We start from the raw sequence: 25,114 nt of genomic DNA, 5'->3' as shown, positions 1-25,114 counted from the left end.
GTTAACATAATTTTTCCAACATTTCTTTATTTTGCTTGGCTGTTAGAAGGCTTAAAAGTTAAGCAGCAATTTTTTATAGACATTTACTAAATCTATTTTTGAAGTGACTGAGGGGCATTTATATTGGAAACCCTCAAAAAGTGATACCATTGTAAAAACTGCATGACTCCAAGTGTTCAAAACTGCAGGAACTTTCTTAATCTTTCAGGTGCTTAACCCATTCACCACCAAAGCCAGGTGTCCCCTTCCTGACCAGGCAAAATTTTTAAATTCTGACCGATGTGTGGCAATAATTCTGGAATGCGACATCATATCTCAGTAATTATGACACATATTAGTGGTAAATTTAGGTCAATATGCTTTGTGTTTATGAAAAGATTGGAAATTTGACAAATTAAAAAAAAAGTCAAACTTTTCATTTTTATGCCTTTAAAAAAAGATGGTCATACCACTAAAAATAAATAAACTAATATTTGCCACATGTCTACTTTACATAAGCAACTTTTTTTAAAACAATTTTTTTGTTACGTTACAATTGTTAAAAGTTTATCAGCAATTTTTCATTTTTCCAACAAAATAAAAAATGTTGGTTTTGTAAATTAAGTGACTTTGAGGTGCCTATGTGACAGAAAATACCCAAAAGTAACACCTTTTAAAAACTGCACCCCTCAAAGTCTTCAAAGCCACATTCAAGAAGTTTATTAACTCTTTAGGTGCTTCGCCGGAATTAAAGCAATATGGAAGAAAGAATAAATACAATTTTACATTTTTCCCACAAAAATGTTGCTGTGGTCCCAAATGTTTCATTTAAATCGAGAAAAAGGAAAGAATGTACCCCAAAATTTGTTGCAATTTCTCCCAAGTACACAGATACTCCATATGTGGAGGAAAACTACTATTTGGGCGCACGGCAGGGCTTGGAAGGGATAGAGCACCATTTGACTACAAAATTGCCTTCAATAGATAGTTAACTCCATGTCGTGTTTGCAGAGCCCCTATGTGCCTAAACAGTGGAATCCCCCTGACAAGTGACCCAAGTTTGGAAATTACACACCTCAATGAATATTTCTAGAGGTTTGGTGAGCACCTTGAACCCAGAAGTGCTTCACAGAATTTTATAACGCTAACCCGTGAAAATGAAAGATCACATTTTTCCATCAAATATGTTGGTTTTGCCCCAAACTTTTCATTTTCACAAGAGAAGCAGGAGTAATTGGGCAACAAAATTTGTTGTGCAATTTCTCCCGAGTACGTCGATAACCCATATTTAGGGGAAAACTACAGGCAGTGCTCGGAAGTAAAGGAGACATATTTGAATTTTGGTGTGCCATTTTGACTGGAATTTATTGGAGAAACCCCCCACAAGTGACCCCATTTTAGAAACTACACCACTTGAGAAATTCATCTAGGGGTGAAATGAGCATTTTTAACCCTCAGGTGACTCACAGAATTGTATAATATTGGACTGAGTAAATTGAAGAAGTTGATTAACAAATTGGATAAATTTTTCGAGTTTGCCAATACCCCATATGTGGTTGAAAGCTAGTTTTAAGGCAGAGTGCAAGGCTCAGAAGGGAAGGAGCACCATAGGAGTGCAGATTTGCTGGAATGGTTTGAGGGTGCCATGTTTCATTGGCAGTGTCCCTTACATTGCCAGTTAAACAGACACCACCAATAAATTTCCACACATTACAAACTACACCCCTCAATAAATTCATGCAAGGGTGCAGTTAACATGTGGACATCACATGTGTCTCACAGCATTTTATACCATTGGGTGGTGAAGAAACAATTATCACATTTTTAACACTATAATGTTGTTTTAGCCTTAAGTTTTACATTTTTATAAGAATTAATAGGAAAAATTGCGCAACTACCTGTGAGGTCCATTTTTCCCCCAGAGCACCAATACCCAACATGTAGCAGGAACTACATTTCAGGCACAGTGGGAAGCTCAGAAGGGAAGGAGCACCATATTGTAGTACAGATTTTACTGTTATGATTTACGGGTGCCATGACCCACTGGAAGAGCCCCTGAGGTGCCAGAACAGCAGAACCTTACCAATAGTGACCCACATTTTACAAACTACACTTCAGTGAATTTACCCTACACCACGGGTGTGTCACAGAATTTTATACCATTGAGCAGTGAAGAAAAATAATTTAATTTTCCATTTTCACACAGGAAAATGGGTAAAAATGGTACCAAAATTTGCCACACAATTTCTTCTGAATGTGGCAGTACAGCACTGCTTAGCCATACAGCGAGACTCAGGATGGAAGGAGCATTATTTGTCTCTCTGTGAACAAGTTATAGTAGAATGTGTCACAGAATAGTACCTGATGAAGACACCCGAGCAGTCTCAAAAGATTGCTATTTGTTACCATCTTTTCAGTTAGCAATTAAAAGGCATCAACCACTGAGGACTCTTAAATTTGAATATTTTTCTATCTACTGTCTAACACAGTAAAAAGATATTTTTTATCCTGTATTCATACCACAAAAATGTTGTTTTACGAGGGAAAATGGGTAGAAATGGTACCAAAGTTTATCACACAATTTCTGCTGACCAAGCAATACCTCATATGTGGCTATACAGTACTGCTTACCCACATGGTGAGACTCGGGGGGAGGAAGCGCTAGGACTCTTTGAGAATAAATTATTGTAGAATAGTTTGTGGACTCCACATACAGAGCCCAACGTACCAGAAGGGCAGAACCTCCCCCTCGAGTAACCCTATTTTGGAAATTACACCCAATTGGGAATTTATTTACAGGTGTAGTGAAAATTTTAATGGATGATGCAGAGTTAAAAATGCAAACCTGCCATTGTAGTGCCCATACATTATGCCCAACCTGTGCTTCCGGAAACATGTACCCCGTAATTTAAGCGGGCCCTCAACGCTACAGAAGTGCCAAATTTGTGGACGCTAAACGTGGTTTAGGCACATTGTGCAGCTTAGACGGAGGGGGGCATTTGGATCTGGGAGTGCAGAATTTGCTGGATTTCTTTTGCGGTGAGCAATTTCACTTTTCCAGAGCCTTTGTGCAACCAGTAAGGTGGAAACCCTCTATATTTCCACTGACAGGTGACGGACCTGAGTGGGGACTTGTTTTTTTGTGAATTAAATCAAAGCTTTTATTGGGAACATTTTACATAACATTTGGGATCACATCTATACTGTGCTCTACGTTGAGCACTTACATTGGGGTTTCCATCTAAATCTCCGAATGATGTGATTCAGATGAAACCCCTGAGGGATCCATTCTCCTCTATGATGATGCAACAGAGTTCCTCTGTACTCGGTCTGGTCTCTCATCATAGAGAGCAGGATAAATGTGAGCTGAGCCTTACTTAAATCTTTAGGAGGCAAAATGAACAAATCAACAGAATTGGTTTTATTTTTAACGCCTTCACTGTGGGTCAGCATGATTACAGAGACACCAGGTTTATTACTTTTTTTGTGTTTGGCCACTTTTGCGCCCTAAACCCCCCCCCCCCCCTTTTTATAAAAAAAAACAAAAAAAAAAAAACAGTTTTTGCATCCCCATATTTTGAGAACTATAATGTTTGTATATTTCTGCTGACAGTCATGTGAGGACTATAGCTTTTTTTTTTTATTTTTTTTTTTATTTCTCCACTGATGAAGCTGTATGGCGTCTTTTTTTTGAGGGAGAAGATGACGAAGTTACCAGCTATTTAAATACGTCTTTTTTATTGCATTTTGTTCCACTTTTTTCAATGGTATGATGAAAAGGCATAGTTTGCCATTTTATGGTGTTCACTGAAGGGGTTAAATAGTGAGTTTTATAGTTCGGGTCGTTTTGGATGTGGTAATACAAAATGAGTACTTTTTCGTTTCTCTTTACAGACATATACATATTTATTGAATTATTTTTAATTTTTTGTTCTTATTTAAAAATATTTTTTAAATTTTTTAGTTTTTTTACTTTACTTCATTCCTTTATGGGATTTTACCTTTTATTACTCTGATCACTGGGATAATGCATTACACCTGTCAGTGTTACACAAACAAAAGACTTTTAGGCCATCCTTCTTGCATGGTCTAACAGGCCACTGTAGCTGGCAGACGGAGGTCATTATTTGACCTCAGATTGCCATGACTGCCATCAGGAGCCCGTGTTTGTGTCGCAGGGGTGCTGATTGGGTGGGAGAGGGCTTCTAAAAGCTGCGATAGCGAGAACGAGACAGACAGAGTAAAGAAACTTTCTACAGTCATGGTTATGCTGGCTTTATGGCCTCTTACTTGTTCAGAATCTGTGAAGGCAAGCTTCAGCAAATCTTCCACAAGCCCCATTTCTTGACATGTTTCATACATATGTTTCAGCAGCTCTTCAACATTCAATCGGCTGGAGTGGAGCTTTTGCAGATTCCAGGCCTCAAAAATGTGCCTACAAATTGTGATAGGTCATTAAATATACAGCCAGTGGATACCATAAACCTATCGCTGTGCCCCAATTCATCATGATTCTTTAATTGTCTAAAGAGAACTAGAAATTAACATGTGACAAAGGCAACAAAACTTACCTGTTTTCTAAAAATACAGTCATGTGACGTTTGACCTCTGCACTGTTGAATATTGGAGGCTTCATAGCTAGAATATAGCGTAGGGCCAGTCTGTGGTCTCCATGGCACATTAAGGTCTCTATAATCAGATTGTGCTGCCATGGCATTACCTTACTTGTGGCAGGATGGAGCAGACAGTCCACTGAATTCTAGAAGTGGAAAAAAGATCTGTTATTCTTTCTTAAAGGGAACCTATCACCTCCAAAAAACATATTTCTCTGCAAAATGAGTGGTAATAATGGCCCTCTGCAGACTGACTGGCTGCTCTGCAGAGCGTCAACTGCAGGGACAGTGATTCCAGTCACGCTCACTGTATGGACTAGCAGCTCCCTGCACCATCCTATGGAAGAGAGCAAAGGAAAAAAAGCTAGAATAAAACTTAACCCTTTCAGGACATGGTGATTTTTTTATTTTTGCAGTCATTTTTTTTACATTTCGCCATCAAAAAATGTATGAGGGCTTATTTTTTACAGGACAAATTTTAATTTTGAATAGTGCCAATCATTTTACCACACAATATACTGAATAATGGTAAAACAAGCTTCAAGTGGGTTCACATGGAGGAAAAAAAATGCATCCCAATCCTCCATTATTGGATTTTATTTTTTTTGAGGGTGTTCATTTGGCGGTTGACGGCAGTCCGATTACAGTGATACCAAACATGCAGCAATTTCTCTATATTTAACTAGAGACTTTGAGAACATGTTTCATGTGTAACTGGACACAATGGTTGCAGTGAGGAATAAATATGGTTTTTTTCTCATTTTGGCTCTGTTGCGATGATATTAGCAATGTATTTTGCACCTAACAAGTTAACAATTGTTAAGTGCAAGGGGGTGTTCTTGTTTCCACAGGGGGTTGTGCACTTTTCCTCCAATCATAAGCAGGCAGCAACAAAGCATATAAAGAACACCCCCCACCATTGCTTAGAGCAGGTTTCTCAGTGTGCGATGCACCTCTTCTAGCCTAACCTCCTGCATGAGTGGCAGTGTGCAGGGAGGGGCAGTACAGCGGAGTTTAAAGGGAATCTGCCACCCCCTGGGAGATAGCAGACCTCTAATATGGCCATACAGGGGATAGAAAACGTGCTTTTATAAAAACACATATCTCTGCAATCAGACCTCTACTATGGGCCATACAGGTAGTATAGAGTTACTTTTCTATAACCTGCATGCCCATAGTAGAGGTCTGATATCACCAGGGGGGTGACAGATTCCCATCAGACCTCTACTATGGGCCATACAGGTAGTATAGAGTTACTTTTCTATACCCTGTATGGCCATAGTAGAGGTCTGATATCACCGGGGGGGTGACAGATTCCCATCAGACCTCTACTATGGGCCATACAGGTAGTATGGAGTTACTTTTCTATAACCTGCATGCCCATAGTAGAGGTCTGATATCACCGGGGGGGTGACAGATTCCCATCAGACCTCTACTATGGGCCATACAGGTAGTATAGAGTTACTTTTCTATACCCTGTATGGCCATAGTAGAGGTCTGATATCACCGGGGGGGTGACAGATTCCCATCAGACCTCTACTATGGGCCATACAGGTAGTATAGAGTTACTTTTCTATCACCTGCATGCCCATAGTAGAGGTCTGATATCACCGGGGGGGTGACAGATTCCCATCAGACCTCTACTATGGGCCATACAGGTAGTATAGAGTTACTTTTCTATAACCTGCATGCCCATAGTAGAGGTCTGATATCTCCCAGGGGGGACAGATTCCCATCAGACCTCTACTATGGGCCATACAGGTAGTATAGAGTTACTTTTCTATACCCTGCATGCCCATAGTAGAGGTCTGATATCACCGGGGGGGTGACAGATTCCCATCAGACCTCTACTATGGGCCATACAGGTAGTATAGAGTTACTTTTCTATAACCTGCATGCCCATAGTAGAGGTCTGATATCTCCCAGGGGGGACAGATTCCCATCAGACCTCTACTATGGGCCATACAGGTAGTATAGAGTTACTTTTCTATACCCTGCATGCCCATAGTAGAGGTCTGATATCACCGCGGGGGTGACAGATTCCCATCAGACCTCTACTATGGGCCATACAGGTAGTATAGAGTTACTTTTCTATCACCTGCATGCCCATAGTAGAGGTCTGATATCACCGGGGGGGTGACAGATTCCCATCAGACCTCTACTATGGGCCATACAGGTAGTATAGAGTTACTTTTCTATAACCTGCATGCCCATAGTAGAGGTCTCATATCACCGAGGGGGGGGGGGGGGTGACAGGTTCCCATCAGACCTCTACTATGGGCCATACAGGTAGTATGGAGTTACTTTTCTATCACCTGCATGCCCATAGTAGAGGTCTGATATCACCGGGGGGGGGTGACCGGTTCCCTTTAAATGTGTCCCATAAACCCTTCTGTCAGCTCTTTTCTAATCACTGATCGCACTGCAGACATAAACGGGATTACATCCTACTCACTGACAAACCTGCTCTACGCTATGGTGGGGCGTGTTTGCTATGTTGCTGCCGGCTTATGGATTGGTCAGCATCATACAGGTGTAAGAACCATACGTCACCAGTGACATCTCTGTGATAACTCATTAGGGGTAAAATTTAAGAAAAAAAAAAAAAGAGGAAAAAAAACACAAAACAAACATTTTATACTGCTCTGCAACCATTATTATATCCAGTTGAACATGGAAAATTTGGTGACCGGTCCTCTAAGTGGTCTTAGAAAGCAAAACATTATTTTGTGTTGCCATTTTCCTAGACTCTTGTGTGCTATCCTGACATTTTTATTGAAACCAATTTTGTGTACATATAATGCACGGTTTGCTTATTATTAATTACTTTTTTCCAGGTTGGTGAGGTGACCCAAAAAAATGAAATTCTAGCTTTTTTTTTTATGGAGTTCACTAATGGGTTAATTCGTTACGTATTTTAATGGACTGTACTTTTATGAATGCAGCAACAACAAATGTTTTTGTTCCTTTATTTTTAAACTGAGGAAAAGGGGGCGATTTTAATTTATTCAACTTTTAAAAACTTTTTATTCACATTTTTGTGAAACCGGTGATAGTTTATAGCACATACAGTAATGCAGTATATACAGTGGGGAAAAAGTATTTAGTCACCAATTGTGCAAGTTCTCCCACTTAATAAGATGAGAGGCCTGTAACTGACATCATAGGTCGACCTCAACTATGAGACAAAATGACAAAACAAATCCTGAAAATCACATTGTCTGATTCGGAAAGAAGTTTTTTAAAAAATTTTGGTGGAAAATAAGTATTTGTCAATTACAAACAAGCAAGATTTCTGGCTCTCACAGACCTGTAACTTCTTCTTTAAGAGGCTCCTCTGTCCTCCACTCATTACCTGTAGTACTGGCTCCTGTTTGAACTTGTTATCATTATAAAAGACGCCTGTCCATAACCTCAAACAGTCACACTCCAAACTTCACTACGGTGAAGACGAAAGAGCTGGCGAAGGACACCAGAAACAAAATTGTAGCCCTGCACTAGGCTGGGAAGACTGAATCTGCAATAGGCAAGCAGCTTGGTGTGAAGAAATCAACTGTGGGAGCAATAATCAGAAAATGGAACACATACAAAGACCACGGATATTCTCCCTCCATCTGGGGCTCCACACAAGATCTCACCCCGTGGGGTTAAAATTATCTCCAGAATGGTGAGCAAAAATCCCAGAACCACACGGGGGGACCTAGTGAATGACCTGCAGATAGCTGGGACCAACTTTACAGGCTACCATCAGTAACACACTACGCCACCAGGGACTCAGATCCTGAAGTGCCAGACGTGTCCCCCTGCATAAGCCATTACATGTCCGGGCCCGTCTGAAGTTTGCTAGAGAGCATTTGGATGATCCAGAAGAGTATTGGGAGAATGTCATATGGTCATATGAAACCAAAGTAGAACTGTTTGGTAGAAGCACAACTCAGCGTGTTTGGAGGAGAAAGAATGTGGAGTTGCATCCAAAGAACACCATACCTACTGTGAAGCATGGGGGTGGCAAAGTCATGCTTTGGGGCTGTTTCTCTGCCAAGGGACCAGGACGACTGTTCCGTGTACATGAAAGAATGAATGGGGCCAAGTATCATGAGATTTTGAGTGCAAACCTTTTCCATCAGCAAAGGCATTGAAGATGAAACGTGGCTGGGTCTTTCAGCATGACAATGATACTAAGCACACCGCCAGGGCAACGAAGAAGTTTCTTCGTAAGAAGCATTTCAAGGTCCTGGAGTGGCCTAGCCAGTCTCCAGATCTAAACCCTATAGAAAAGCTTTGGAGGGAGTTGAATGTCCGTGTTGCCCAGCGACATCCCCAAAACATCACTGCTCTAGAGGAGATCTGCATGGAGGAAAGGGCCAACATACCAGCAACAGTGTGTGCCAACCTTGTGAAGACTTACAGAAAATGTTTGACCTCTGTCATTGCCAACAAAGGATATATAACAAGGTATTGAGATGAACTTTTGTTATTGACCAAATATTTATTTTCCACCAATATTTTAAAAAAAATTCTTTCCAAATCAGAATGTGATTTTCAGGATTTGTTTTCTCATTTTGTCTCTCATAGTTGAGGTCTTCCTATGATGTCAATTACAGGCCTCTCGCATCTTTTTAAGTGGGAGAACTTGCACAATTGGTGGCTGACTAAATACTTTTTTTCCCCACTGTAGTTGAGATCGTGGTATTAAGAGGACAATGACAGAATCTTCAGCATACCACCGGCTGTCATAGTAACTAATTGGTCCCCACCAGATTGGCAGCAGTGTTTAAATTGGTAACCATCGCAACGGAAACTTCGCTCCGGCAGCGGCTGTTAGAGACTGATGTCAGCTATGTCTTACAGCCAGCATTAGCCAAGTGTGGAAGACGCTCAGCTCCTAAATCCCCTCCACACATGCGGACCCCTTCCTAGGATGTGAATTCATGTCCCAATTCTGGAAAATTAACTTTTTTTTCATCCCTTTCTCCAGTAAGCTTTCCAGACATGATTCCATAGCCACTTACCTGCAGATTACCACTATATATGCAGATAAATAGCATATTTTTTGGAGGTGACAGGTTACCTTAAAGATGTGCAGAAGCCGGCAGCTCAGAGAAATGAGTAATAAAATCCTTAAAAGCAGTTGTCTGGGACTTTGCTAGTGACGGATTATCGTTACGATAGGTCATCAATATCTGAATGCTGGGGGTGTGACATTTAACCCCCCCCACCAATCAGATGCTTTAAGTGTCAGCTGTGGAGCTGCACAGCGCCATCAACTGTAAAGTGGCCACAACCTGGTACTACACATTTGCCGCCTGTACAGTACACGGAAGAGACTACTGTGCAGTTGTCGGACTGTGTAATTCCGCTTCACAACTGAGTACGTCTGGCTGCCACTGGCAACTGGAAGAGCTGATAAGTGGGGGTGTGGAGAGTCTCACCCCCACTGATTGGAAACTGGTGACCTATCCTAAAGATTGTGAATCAATATTAAAGTCCCAAACCCTTTAACATACATAATATCAATTATAGACTATATATACATAGACACACTGTATATTCAATTGCCGCAGCGCCTTGAGCAATGACGATGCTGTAGTTCCCAGCGGGTGACAGGTTGATGTGGTCACAAGACAAGAATCGCAGACGTCTGCTCTGACAAAATAGTAAAGGCTGCAGTCAATACGCTGCGGATTTGCTGCGGCAGTCATGTGAAACAACAATGTCACCTGCCAGGAATAGCAGCGCCTATCTCGCTTGACTGCCAACCGTTGCGGAAGACTAATATACATTACTTTTCATTTCTAGGGGGAATGGAGTTAAGGGTTTGTCGGTAGTGGACAACCCCTGTAAATGAAGTGTGTATCTGAAGTAAAATGGTATGGATTGTGTGGAAGGACAAAACTCTAAATTCTCCGTTTTCTATTAGAGCCAGATCAGCTACATATCAGCATTTCTGAAGGGGTTTCTTCTTTATAAAGCAAAGTGAAAAGGTATTTTTACTGAACCGGTTGAGTTCAGTAGAATTACCAGGATGATATTACCAGTCCAGATATCTACACAACCTTAAGGGTACTATAATAATTAAAAATACAAGTAAACAGTAAAAACAATACCTGATAATCATTGTGATCCAGAAGCCAAAAGCCTTGAGTAAGTTTTATTAGACCACAAGGGATGGAAAAAGCTGCGGGAAATGATTCTATGGAAGAATCCGGCTTATCTGAGAACGAGTACATGACATCCAACAAAAAATAGACCATCTGGTATACAAGTGGTTAAGGTTATTTGCAATACATAGTCTTGTAAATAATTATAAATATTTTGCACAAAACTATATGTTTTGGTTTAGACAAGAGAACTCTAGCTTAATTTGTGAAATTGGTGAACTTTTGGCCCACAGAGTTGCACTTTAAGCCAGGCCTTTTCCACTAAACCATACGCCTTTGTCTGGCATAAATCACAAATATGGTGGAAATCATGAGACCTTTTTGTTTTAGGTCATCTGGTAAACGGAAAAAGGATACAATTGTGTGTTTGTTTATTTCATCTGTATCTTCTAGTAGATACACGTCTAGAAGTGCCTGCAACACACAGTGTTACAGATCAGTTAGCAAGAACGAAAAAAGTTAAAAAGGGGTATTCCCATCTCAAAGATCAAGCAGTAGTTATAATATTAGCAAATACCTCCAATTAAAAATTAAGTATAGTTCTTCAGATTCACTATGTCGCTTACCTCATGTGCATCCATGGATAATACCACTAGCAACTAACTCACTATATGATTTATCATAACCATAGATACCCAAGTTACTGGAATGACAACTGACAACGTGCAGGGATGGTCAGCTGTAAGAGACAGCAGCCATCGTGATTCAGCGCAGTGACAGGACCTCGCAGCGGCGTACATGAACAGCAGTTTGCGGGAATGCACTACCCTAAGTGCCGTACATATATGGCAGATGTTGTGAAGGGGTAAATAATACCATATCGTATATCATTCTTCTTCCGAGTTAAGTTGTATGACTATCATATTTTCTGTGCATGATTATAGGGGCAGCCATCCGATATGATGCTCCATTTCTAATCGGGGATAAATGTTCCTCTTTGGGAATGAAAGTTCCACGTTGGTGTGGGTCCCAACACCCAGACACCAACCGATTAGCAAGTCATCACCCATACTGCAAATAAGTGATAAAGGGGCTGTCCGGTTAAAACTAGTTGAGAGAGATGCTTTAGGGAGATAAAAAGTAGCATAGGACTATTATGAAGAAATTGAACATTTGTAAGTTTCAGCTTTACTTTTTTTTTAAATTTTTCATACTACTATATTGAAAGAATAAGAAAAAAAATCAAAAAAGATATTCAACATACCATATAAAGTACTGAAAAATGGGAAGACAACAGCAATGTGACCCAGTATATTCAATGAGAAAGGGATTTTACAGTAAGAAAAATGCAATTTTCACAATTCTATAATTGCGAGTTACAGGACCGTGAGCATCCCAGAGAACGCCCAATGGTTGGGGAAAAACAACAAATAACAAACCGCATACCAGACTGCAGCACCATATATCACAAGTTGGCAGAAGCCATAGTGTAAATCTTGTAAAATTTTACAAAAAGTGTGGACAGAGGCCAGATAGCAGCCAACCAGACTGCCCAGGAGGCTCCGACCAACCTTGTGGAATCAGCAGTAATCTTGAACAGTGGAGATTTACCCTTGGTCTTGTTAGCTTGCATAATAGTGAAACTGATCAATATGGGAATGGTTGTCTTGGAGGTTGACAAGCCTAGTGTGACCCATCAGGGATCACAAAAAGAGAATTGGATCTCTGGAAGATTTCCATAAGAAAGATAGGCCCTAATGGCTCTGACCATACCTAGACAGAGAGAAAACACTCACAGGGACCAGCAGGAGGATAGGCACAAGGAGGGGAGAACAATGTTATCATTAATGGGGAATGACTTGATCAACTTTTGGAAAACAATGTAGCACAGAGAACAAGAACAGCTTGTCCTCATAGGGAACAAAATAAGAGAGCCCCACAGGAAAGGGAAGTGTGCTCAGGCACGCTATCAATGGAGGTTATTGCCACAAGAAATCACACCTTTTGTAAAGAAATACGAGACACGCCACAGAAGCATGACATCAACTTGCTGCCACTTTTTAGAGTCCTGAACTTTTATCTGAGGGATACTGAATGAGAGAAGAGCAAGGTAGTGGCTCTAGACACTAGCTACCTGGGCTTCAACAGAGGGAGGTATAGAAAATTTGACAACTAATTACTCTGCAAGGAGAAAATTACCTCAAACCTCCTGGAGGAAGGCACGAGTCAGTCCGTACGGCCATTCTTTGGTAAGAGAATCACCAATTCTTCATGGTTGGATAAGAGAATGGTTGCCGGACTTGACGGAAGGAAACTACTTTTTGGGAAGGAGAGGACGACACTACTTACTTGCCTTCGAGGGTGGCCCTCATTGCCCAGCAAAGGTCATGCAATGCAGAGGCTAGCTTAGTATTCTGCTCAGACTCAGAATCACTCAGAGGTAACCCCTGGAGAATCAGACTGGGCAGGGGCAGACGCAATCTCATCCGCGGTGGCACTGTCCGAGGAATGCCAGAGGATGTGTGGGAAGAAATCCTATGCCTTGTGAAAGCATCTGTGCATAGGGAAGTATGCGCCTCAATTTCTATGTGAGACAGGGCAGAATTACTCGACTTAGGAAAGAAAACATTGACACGCAAGTTGGGCTAGCAAGCGATCTAGAGAAATCAACTGTGGACTGGGAGAGGGTGGCCAGGTTACTTTGAGCCAAAGTCAAAGACCTGGCACATGCTGCTCAGTTCTTTAGGGGAATCTAAGGGGTTGTGAGTAGGCGAAGCGTTAAGGCAGCCTCACTGACCACATGATAAACATTTGTCACAGAGCAAAAACAAAATAGGTGACCAGTGCAACAGGGGGAAAGCTTCCTAAAATAAGTTCTCCCTTGGAAAAGGACATGGCACATAGAAAAAAATTAAATAGGACCAGGACGACGCCTAAAAGTACCAGGGAGAGGTTCAAGAGCTGTAAAATCACAGAACTGCGTCCCAAAATTATGTTGGCAGCAGAAAGGTGGCTGGAGCTGTAGAAAGGAGGTGTAGACGAACAGGAAGAACAGATGGAGGCAAAGGAGAAGCCCAGGACTGAAAGCCAGTAAAAAAAAAAAGTGACCGTCCCACAAACAGCGTGAAAAGTGCCCATTGACAACAAAAAGTCAAGCCTCAGATTATCCCGAGCAGGGAGAGCGAGATAAAATAGTTTTATGATATAGCACTACAAATTACATTTTGAAAATTAGGAAATAAAAAGGAGACAATCCCCAAACAAACCCAGGAGGAAGCCCCTAAGGCAGAGGTTTGGAGGAGCAATTCAGTAGGCAACAGTGCGATTTGGGGGAGGGTGGGTTATAATACTCATCCTTCCAATTTTTTTTGGAAGTCCACAGGCTAAACCCTTCAGGAACCTCTACGGATTAGGGGCTCAATAGCACTCCACTGCGGCATCAGCCTTGGTGGATCGATGACCGGCGGAGATGGATGAGGAATAAAAGTTATTTCATTGAGTTGCTGGACAACCTTCTGTTGCCCGCTAAGCATTAGGAACTTTACATCAACTTCAGAGGCAGACATTTGAAATAGTAGCGATATATCCAATAACTTTTGTTAAAGCTACCGGATAAAGTATAAAGGTCTAAAACTGCAATGGAAAAAAGGAGGGAAAAATGTTCCAGCTTCTAACATCCAAGAATTTATTGAAGTAATCGATAAAAAGATGGTATGAAAATGTTTTCAAACGCTTAAAGAGGACCACACACCAGAACCTTTACTGATCATAATGAAGAGTCCACAGCAGAAACAGATCAGATACTTTCCATGCTGTTTTACACTGAACATGCATTTCAATGAGGTTCAGTTGTAAGTTCCACTTCAGCACCCAATTAGCATTAACACTTTGGAAGAGAAAGAACTTGGCCTGTGATGTATAGTTAAATGGGTTTGAAGTGATTGGAACAGTACTAAACAGTTATGGCATAAACATAAGATTGCCTTATTGGTTTTTCTTACATGCAAGGTAGCAGGTGGATATTTGCCTGAGCCACCGTCTCTCTTCCATAAATGCTCAACTCTTTCTCCAAGCCGAGAAATCAGGTTATCGATCATCAAGGTAGAATTCCATTTACCTCTGTAACATAGGAAACATAAAAAGTGTTACCTTTATACCCCTAAAAGCAATAAAAAAAAATGTTGCGCAATATTATTAATCAGTTTGTATAACTCCTTAAAGGCAAGGGTCACGTTTGGCCTTCAGAACAATTTTTTAATTTTGTAATCTCTGCCTTCCGAAAATGTCTGAGAAGTTTTATTCATCTGTTATCATGGCCATATACATTTACAAATTTAAAATGTTTTCTTATATTTAATTAAATGTTACTTTTTTTCTCCCCCTTAACAGTCTCAGATTTGGATGTTGTCAATAAGTATTCAGCCCAGAGTCATTTATATACGGTCAGACCTGGACACTCCAGCGCTTCTAGAACCTTGTAATTGTGGCTTTCCAGCAGCACAAAGTAACATGTAGGTCGGACAGCAATTAACAGCCTCTGATCTATACAGAAGAACCTAATCCAATCCGGTCCCAATGATGGCATTTACACCAAAAGCTCTCTGCTCCAACTAAAATGTGTGCACTTTCATGCGGCAGAAATGGGGTGATGGAGAAGGATGAATGTGTTACCTAGCATGCAATTTTTGGGGAATAAATCCAATAAAAGGAGCAAGACTCTTTCCTTTAGATTTTTCAATTTTGTGTCAAGGGAAAAAAAAAAAAAACCACCATCAGCAAAGGGCTTATTCAGACGTCTAAGCACAGACGCTAATGCACAGACTGGCTGCGGGTCTCCAGACCCAAGCGTGACAGCTTCATGTATTTCTATGAGCCGGTCACTCTCGAGTCTGGAGAGCAGTGGCCAGAATGTGCATTGCAGTTCCATCTCAGACAGTTTTTATGGACGTCTGAATGAGCTCCAATAGGGATTTCTGACAAACTGACTAGAAAAAGTGGTAGGGAACTGAAGTCCGTATTACAGAAAACAGAGCAACATTTTCACTACCTAGACAAATGCTCCAGCTTTTTCCGACGCTCAGCATAGTAGTGCTGAACCAGTTGATAATTGTAGTATGGCCTGGTCAACTGCACGGCTCCATCTGACCGAATGAACAAGGAAAAAAAAGGGAGAATAAACACAAGTATATAGCAAAATGAAAAACAAAAAGTACATTCATTTTGTTTTGGTCAAGAAAATCGTGACAATTGCAGCAAAACATTTATTAGTTAAGGGGGTTGTTCGGTCACAACAAATTTGATGACCTATCCAACAAGGCCATTGGCTAATTAAAAAAAAAAATTCTTGCTCTAGATCAAAAGTGCATAATCTGTGGCCCAGGATACCCTTCAGTGTGCCCTCAACCATGTGCTTGGTCATATGTATTTTATATGTCATGGAGAAGACCAGCGAGGCATAGCACTGAAAGGGAAGGTAATTATGGTGTGCTGTGGGGTCATTTCTGGGGGAGCCGTATTGTGGCAGAATGTGCGAATCCTGATTCCTGTAGCACAGAAAGGAGTAGATCAGATGAAGAAATGTCACATGCGTGAATGGCCCTTATATGCATTGTAGATGATGGGAGAAGGGAAACACTCGACTGTTTCAGTGTCCTACACACAGTACAGACAAAAAGTTTGGACACACCTTCTCATTGAAAGATTTTTCTGTATTTTCATGACTATGAAAATTGTCCATTCACACTGAAGGCATCAACAGGACAATGACCCCAAACACATCTCCAGGCTGTGTAAGGGCTATTTGACCAAGGAGGAGAGTGATGGGGTGCTACGCCAGATGACCTGGCCTCCACAGTCACCAGACCTGAACCCAATCGAGATGGTTTGGGGTGAGCTGGACTGCAGAGTGAAGGCAAAAGGACCAACAAGTGCTAAGCATCTCTGGGAACTCCTTCAAGATTGTTGGAAGACCATTTCCGGTGACTACCTCTTGAAGCTCATCAAGAGAATGTCAAGAGTGTGCAAAGCAGTCATCAAAGCAAAAGGTGGCTACTTTGAAGAACCTAGAATATAAGACATATTTTCAGTTGTTTCACACTTTTTTGTTAAGTATATAATTCCACATGTGTTAATTCATAGTTTTGATGCCTTCAGTGTGAATGTACAATTTTCATAGTCCTGAAAATACAGAAAAATCTTTAAATGAGAAGGTGTGTCCAAACTTTTGGTCTGTACTGTATACTACAATGTATAGAGCTGAATGCATGGTCTCTTACTTTCTGGTCAGCAAACCAATTAGAATGGTACCTCTATTTTCCTCACGAGTGGGAGCTCTATAAATTGAACCAGCAACTAGTTGTTATTTATGGCACATACTTTCAATATAAAGTAAATGTCTCAGAAGGTAAGTCTTTAGTACTATTGCAGGCCATGGAGTTGGTTCGATCAGACCATGTTGTTCTCGGACCCAAAAAGGCTGTGCATTGGAGATGTTTTCTGCCCTGAAGGTTTATGCCGGGGTCCCACTAGCTTATGGCATCAGAAATGCTAATGAGTGTGGGCTCCTGCTCTGCTGGGAGCGTGAGCCGAGTGTCAGTGCCCGGATTCTCTCGCATGAGGGGATCGCAGCACAGCTGGAGAGGGGACGGAGAAAGTCATTTCTCCATCTCCTGTTGCCGGCGGGAATCGCACTGCACTCGGGTGATATCCAAGTGCAGTGTGATGTTTCACACGCACCCATAGACTTATATGGGCGCGTACAATCCAATTCTCGGGTACAATCGTTTTCGCATGAGAAAATAATCGCAGATGTGAGCTACACCATAGGGTAACATTGGGGTGAGTGCAATCTGATTTTTTTATTGGATTGAACAGCAAGTGGGAGCAAGCCCTTACCTGGGTTATCTGGCAGAAGACCACAACGACAAAACCAAAGGACTACAGAGGCATAGTGACTTAAGAGCTTGGTCACTGAAAGCTTATTGGTTAAGTTAACTAATCCTAATGAAGGAAAATAGGAAATGTTCAAGTCAAATAATGTAGGAAATACGTTAAAATATTTTGCTGTATTTGATACACATTACTTATTTGATGATACTGCCTAGGGCAAAAATCCGCTGACAAATGAAAACTGCATTAGACTGGGTAGAAGCCAAGAAGAATAATTGTCAACTTGATTTCCTTAACTTCTGGGTACTAGAAAAACTCAATGAAATGCACCCCATGGTGAGGGAAAGGGTCTATGTAGAAAAAGTTACGTTTTTGTACGGTTCTTAGCATTTTGTCCTAATCACAAACTAATTCAAATGTTGATACTGATTGAGAAACCTGCTGACATGGAAGAAGTTTGGATCTGAAAGGATGGTGGCAGCTCAGCACTTGTAGCACTTCAGCTGTGACTGCCCGGCCTCTGACTCCACTTGCAAATCCAGCAACAGACACTCACTGCTGAGTGGTCACTGCTCTCAAAACCGAACAAATTCCCATTTGTTTCATCCGTCGATAGTTTTTATAAGTTTTAGATTTCGTAATGATAGGCAAACTTAAAATTCTAGCTTGTTTATATTATTATAATTAGAGTTGTTATGAAAAAACAAAGAAAAACAAAACACAGATGCGTTAGGTAGACCTTTGTGTACCTTGTTTTGTAAGCTCTTTGGCCTCTTTCCTAAAACAGTTCAAGACAATTGTAAGGTTACTGAGGCGGAGCTGACAGTGGTGTAGAGACTGGAGTGTCTGAGAATCAATGAAATGGCATGAACCATCAAAAAGCTGAGCACCTGCGGGAGAGAGAACACGTTAGCTGATGATCGGCCTTATGAATGTTTACCATAGAAGGCTTATTCCAGTTCTGCACTACGATCACACACGGGCTTAGTTTGATACAATAGAAATATCACAGCTTTGTCATATGTGCTCAGTGTGAACCTGCTTTCATCTGTGAAGAGCACAGGGCGCCAGTGGCCACTTTGCTAATCCTGGTGTTCTGTGGCAAATGCCAAGCGTCCTGCACGGTGTTGGGCTGTGAGCACAACCCCCATCTGTGCATGTCGGGCCCTCATACCACCCTCATGGAGTTGGTTTCTGACCGTTTGTGCAGACACATGCACATTTGTGGCCTGCTGGAGGTCATTTTGCAGGGCTCTGGCAGTGCTCCTCCTGTTCCTTCTTGCACAAAGGCGGAGGTAGCGGTCTTGCTGCTGGGTTGTTGCCCTCCTACGGCTCCCTCCACGTCTCCTGGTGTACTGGCCTGTCTCCTGGTAGCGCCTCCAGCCTCTGGCCACTACACTGACAGACACAGCAAACCTTCTTGCCACAGCTCGTATTGATGTGCCATCCTGGATGAGCTGCACTACCTGAGCAACTTCTGTGGGTTATAGAGTACGTCTCATGCTACAATGAGTGTGAAAGCACAACCAACATTCAAAAGTGACCAAAACATCAGCCAGAAAGCATTGGTACTGAGATGTGGTCTGTGGTCCCCACCTGCAGAACCACTCCTTTATTGAGTGTGTCTTGATAATTGGCAATAATTTCCATCTATTGTCTATTCCATTTGCACAACAGCATGTGAAATTGATTGTCAGTGTGGCTTCATAAGTGGACAGTTTAATTTCACAGAAGTTTGATTTACTTGGCGTTATATTCTGTTCTTTAAGTGTTCCCTTTATTTTTTTGAGAAGTGTGTGTGTGTGTGTGCGCGTGTGTGTGTGAGAGTGAGAGTGTGTGTGAGAGTGAGAGTGTGTGTGAGAGTGAGAGTGTGTGTGAGAGTGAGAGTGTGTGTGAGAGTGAGAGTGTGTGTGAGAGTGAGAGCGTGTGTGAGAGTGAGAGCGTGTGTGAGAGTGAGAGTGTGTGTGAGAGTGTGTGTGAGAGTGAGAGTGTGTGTGAGAGTGAGAGTGTGTGTGAGAGTGAGAGTGTGTGTGAGAGTGAGAGTGTGTGTGAGAGTGAGAGTGTGTGTGAGAGTGAGAGTGAGAGTGTGTGTGAGAGTGAGAGTGTGTGTGAGAGTGAGAGTGTGTGTGAGAGTGTGTGTGTATGTGTGTACATACACACATACACATGCTGTGCTCCCCATCAACCTGCTCAGAGCACAGCAGGGATATCATCAAGCTGTTGTGCTCTGATCAAAACACACAGAACAGGAAGCCGTGCTGCATGGGCGCACAGGGAAGGTAAACACAAGTGTTTTTTTTCTATATGCATTGTATAGATGGGGGCCATTTACACCAGGATGGAGGGGCACTATGTGGGGACATCACCCCGTAGGGAGGGGCACTATGTGGGGCCATTATACTGTATGGAGCACTAAATGGACCATTATTGTAAATAAGCCCCTGTACTTTGTGTTACCCACACCTCATTGTAGATTGTAAGCTCTTACGAGCAGGGTCGTCATTATTTTTGCTTTAATTATTGTATTATCTTTAACCATGTTACTTATGACTGTTGTATATGTCCCTCTGAATTGTAAAGCGCTGCGGAATATGTTGGCGCTATATAAAGCTTATTATTATTATATGGGGCCATTATACTGTATGGAGCACTATGTGACTGATGAGCGGTGTAGTTACATCACCGCTCATCACAGCCGCCGGGTCTCGTGGAGCACATGGGGACCTGGAGTGGCTGCTGCTACAGCCTATGGAGCGTTGCCATGGACTACGTCGGACCTGCATGGGAACTTTTTTTTTTAAATAAATTGGTGAACGAGGGCCAATGTCTTGTCTATTTCTCTCTTTATTTTCTTCAGGTTTCCATTTGTGGACTACGGAGGATTCCCTGGACTACAGCGGACCAGCATGGAGTCCCCCCCCACCACCCCAAAATAGATTGGTGAACCAGAGAAAGTGCCGGGGAATGTTTTTTTCAAATTAAATGTACTTCTCTGTCTGTGTTTTTGTCTTTCTGGGTTAGTAGTGGGGGTGTCTGATAGACACGTCTCCATTACTAACACCAGGGCTTGATGCCAGATGTGATTTTTCACAAATCACAGCTGTCAAACTCAACTACCATAACCCTGATTGCCACCGCACCAGGGCAGTCGGGAAGAGCTGGGCAAACCACTATAATTGGCGCATCTAATGTGATGCAACACTTTTAGGGCGGCTGTGGGCTGGTATTTTTAGGCTGGGAAGGGCCCAATAACCAGGAACCTTCCCAGGCTGATAATATCAGCACGCAGCTGCCTGCTTTACCTTGGCTGGTTACCAATAATAAGAGGAACCCCACGTCGTTTTCTTCATTTATTAGGGTAAACACCCTTTAGTGCCAAACGAAAGGCACTAAAGGGTGTAAGTTTATTATATGTAGAGAGCTTGTGAAATTATATATTTACAGGACATTTATCCATTCTATTACACCACTGCTCCCATAGATGTGGACAGAGCAGGGGTACACATTTCTAAGGGAGTAGAGGTGTAATGTGTGACCGTGCTCCGTCCGCTTCTATAGGAGCAGTGGTTTAATGTGTGACCCTGCTCCATTCACTATATTACTGCTCCCATACAAGTAAATAGAGCAGGGTCACACATTACACCATTGCTCATATAGAAGTGGATGGAGCAGGTTCACACATTTCTAAGGGAGCAGTGGTGTAATACAAGACCCCGCTCCGTCCACTTCTATGGCAGCAGTGGTGGCAAGCGTGACCCCGCTCCGTCCACTTCTATGGCAAAAGGGTCACATATCTATCTCCAGCTTATGATACAGCGAGCAGCACCAACTAACAGAATCGGAGCTGCCGGCCATCCTCGGTGACAGTCTACTTGTCAGTATCACTGACAGTGAGCAACAAAATGTGAGATACGCTCCAGACCGGTGTATCTAATCTAATCATGCACAATACACCCCAGACCGGTGTATCCAATCCCATCACGCGCAATACGCCCCACAGTGATGCATCCAATCCCATCATGCACAATACATCCCACTCCGGTGTATCTAATCCTATCATGCACAGTACACCCCAGACCTGTGTATCCAATTCAATCATTCGCAATACGCCCCAGACTGGTGTATCTAATCCCATCATGCATCCTTGTACTTTTTAATGACACCATTCTACCACATAGTGTACTGGAAAACGAGTCAAAAATTGCAAATACGGAGAAACTGCAAAAAAAAAGTACAATTCCACAATTGTTTTTTTTATTTACCATGTTCCCTATATATTGTAAAACTGACCTAGCAATATGATTCCCCAGATCAATACAAGTACGCAGCTACCAAACATGCAGGTTTTTTTTTTTTCCTAAACTGGAAATTTTTTTTTAAAAAAAACAAAAATAATATCACTTGTCGCCATTTTCAGAGACTTGTAATGTTTTCTTTTTTTTTCGGGATCTGGGGCTGGGTGTTGGCTTATTTTTGCGCTCTGGGCTGATGTTTTCATTGATACCATTTTGGGTTAGACGCGATGCTTTGATTGCCTCTTATTGCATTTTTTTGCAGTGCTCCAGCATGTATTGCGGAAATGATGATTCTCCTATGAGTGATGGCCACGAGACAATGGTCACAGGATATTCACTGTCAGGCACGTGGGTCAGCAGACCCCCGGCTGTCATGGCAACCCATTGGCACCTCGCGATCACATGACATGCTTGTGGTGGGCAAGTGTTAAATCCCACTATCAGCGATTGTCGGCGGGATTTAACAGGTTAACAGCCGCGGGTGGAGAACCGCTGCATCTGCGGAGGCACTTGATGGCTGATTAAATCAGCCATCAAGTGCAGGGAAAGATGAGAGCTCAGCATGCGATCTCACATTAAAGGCAGGGACACTACCTTTGACATATATATAAGAGCCATTACCTCATGTACAGTATATACTTACAAAAAAACAATACAAAAACTTACCAATTCTGTCAAAATTGGTTTTCGTAAGGACCACTTTATCCCACGTCCATTCAAGCACAAAGCGAAGGTTTGGAGCTGACCTGGGTTTCTCTTCAAAGTGAATTACACAAGTCAGAACCAGGTGAGAAAAGTCAAAATAGTGTATTTTGCACAAATAGAAATGTGAATACATTTTTTGTTGTTTACACTTACCTTCTACAATCCATTGCTTGATACAACGAGTTAAAAGACTGATGGAGCTAGTTTCAATGGCAGCTGATAACACAGCTTGTAGCTGTTCTTCCTAGATATCAGATAAAAGCTGTAAAGGCTGAATTTTATAGGAAGTGAAATACAACATGGCAGTAAGGGGAGCTTACCCGAGTCAGGCTGGAAGGCTGAACATCAGCAAGGCTTGGAGACAGGAGACCAGCTACTAAGCATCTGGTATAACCATCTGCAATCTCTTCATTCAAAGATGATCCAATATTCTTTAAGTAGTGCAGAGTCTTAAAACAAATAATGCAGTATGATATCTTCACTGCTAGGACAACCAACATTGTAACTAAGTATATACCTAGAGTTCACCATCACTTTATATTGGAAATGAATCTACATGAAGCATTAAAAGCACCAATTCATTAAACGGGCGTTTTTCACGCTTGTCTTGATGGAACACCATAAGCTCATCATAAATTTTACAAACAGGGGGGGGGGTTGCCAAACTCCGTCTCTCCAACCTTTTGTAGCTGGTAGATTTGGGTGTGAAAATGACAAAAGTTGCTAAATTTTTGAGCAGCCTCGTGTTGTACAAAAATGTTGCGACTTTTCAAGGCTTTTTACACCAGACTTAGAGTGAAGGTTTAGTTACTCATTATAGGGACCCTGTCAACAGGTTTTTACCATATGAGGTAAGACCACCACCTTCCAGCCCTGATATACAGCAGTATAACAATGCTGTATACATGCCCCTAACTCAGCCTGCAAGACAAGTAGGCATTAGTCCTACCGGTAATAGTGTTGTCATGATGGACTCCTGGAAAACCTATCAGGAGGTCGTCCTTCGTATCCTTGATAGGGACAGGAACACACAAGAGGATAAAAGGCTCTCCCTCCACCCAAACCCCAGTAATTTTCCAAGTACCACACCATGACGGACGCACTCTATTTTATTTAGTTTCCTTCTATCTATGTTACCTTCACAGACGCAGACTGGAATGTTAGGGAGGGAATGTAATAGGTGCTGTCATGATGGACTCCTGGAAAACCTATTACCGGTGGACTAATGCCTACTTTCCAGAATGTCCCTCCTGACATCACCATCAGGAGAATACCAGAGTATACATTCAGGGTGGGACAACTACTTTGAGGACTTTCTTCTGAAGGCCATTTTTTGGCCTGATAGAATGTCCAGTTTATAGTGTCTGCAAAAGATGTTCAGGCTTGTCCATGTTGCAGCTCTGCAAATCTGGTCCACCGAGGCCCCTGCTCGTTCTGCCCGTGATGTGGCTACTGCTTTAGCCAAATGGGCCCTGATGTTATCCGGAGAGGATCTTCCTTCAGACGAACAGGTCAGACTTCTCACTGACCTAACCCACCTTGCCAGCACTGTTTTTGATGTCTTTTTCCCCTGGTTTTTGCCTGCAAACTGTACGAACAGGTTAGGGTCTACTCTCCTGACATCCAGGGAGTGAAGTCAGTTCTTGATTATTTTTATGGCCTTGGCAAAAAGAGGGTAAGACTATTTCCTTGCTCATATGAAAAGTTACTACTTTTGGTAAAAAAAAAGCTGGATCTAGCCTGACGGTAATGCAGTCGTCTAGAGCCTTAGGTATGGATCGTTGACGATGCTTGTATTTCTCCCATCCGCCTTGGTGTTATTGGTGGTTTAATAAAGTATTGCCACACTGTTTTACTCTCACCCTGTGTTGTCTGAGTAGTATTATGCCCATGAAAGACCCAGTGTCTCCACAGGCTGCAATTTGCACTTTTAGGGTGCTAGCTCTTAGGCCTTTATGAAATCCAGTCTGTAGAATCTCTAGTATATTTAGAATGTTAGGACTAGAAATCTGTCAGTTTCTTGATACTGTGCACAATTTTTTCCACAGATTTTCGTGTATATTGCTGATGTTACTGGCTTTCTACTATTTTGCATAGTTGATTTGACGGAATCTGAACGATCTTTAGATCTCAAGATCTGCCTCTCAGGATGCAGGTTGGAGGAACTTTACGTTGGGATGGTATATCAGCCCCTGGATCAGCAGATCCAGTCTCTCTGGAAGAACGATTGGATCTTTTAGGGACATTTTTTCAGTAAAGGAAACCAGCTTCTCCTGGGCCAAAAAGGGTAATATTACTATTACCTTGGCTTGGTCTTCCAGTATCTTCCTTAGCACTGCTGGAATTAAGAGCAAGTGAGGAAAGGCATATGCCAAGTCCATGTCCCATTTCTGGGACAAAGCATCTACCCCTGTTAGCCTGTCTTTTGGATCGAGGAAGAAGAATTTGGCTGTTTGTGCGTTTTTCCTTGTGATGAACAGATACCACTGAGTATCCCATCGATGTATTATGCGATGGAATTCTTCCCACTTTA

The 25,114-nt window shown here is 42.0% G+C and overlaps 1 protein-coding gene across 1 annotated transcript in view; it reads right to left on the bottom strand.

Moving 5' to 3' along the window:
* Window positions 1-25,114, bottom strand: part of LOC141231541 (protein ELYS-like) — a 114,367-nt gene that overhangs the window by 49,138 nt on the left and 40,115 nt on the right. The window contains exons 12-22 of the mRNA XM_073667725.1: window positions 22,902-23,030; window positions 22,735-22,825; window positions 22,543-22,632; window positions 18,331-18,471; window positions 17,588-17,692; window positions 15,741-15,834; window positions 14,695-14,812; window positions 11,111-11,167; window positions 10,700-10,846; window positions 4,551-4,738; window positions 4,270-4,414 (exon numbers count right to left, since the gene is read on the bottom strand). Of these exons, the coding sequence (XP_073523826.1) occupies window positions 4,270-4,414; window positions 4,551-4,738; window positions 10,700-10,846; window positions 11,111-11,167; window positions 14,695-14,812; window positions 15,741-15,834; window positions 17,588-17,692; window positions 18,331-18,471; window positions 22,543-22,632; window positions 22,735-22,825; window positions 22,902-23,030 (1,305 nt within the window). The remainder of the gene's footprint in view (window positions 1-4,269; window positions 4,415-4,550; window positions 4,739-10,699; window positions 10,847-11,110; window positions 11,168-14,694; window positions 14,813-15,740; window positions 15,835-17,587; window positions 17,693-18,330; window positions 18,472-22,542; window positions 22,633-22,734; window positions 22,826-22,901; window positions 23,031-25,114) is intronic.

The sequence above is a fragment of the Phyllobates terribilis genome, unplaced genomic scaffold (assembly GCF_046119375.1).
Source record: "Phyllobates terribilis strain yellow unplaced genomic scaffold, ASM4611937v1 Scaffold_520__1_contigs__length_1232081, whole genome shotgun sequence".
Classification (NCBI taxonomy): Eukaryota; Metazoa; Chordata; class Amphibia; order Anura; family Dendrobatidae; genus Phyllobates; species Phyllobates terribilis.
This window is presented reverse-complemented; position numbering and strand designations above follow the sequence as displayed.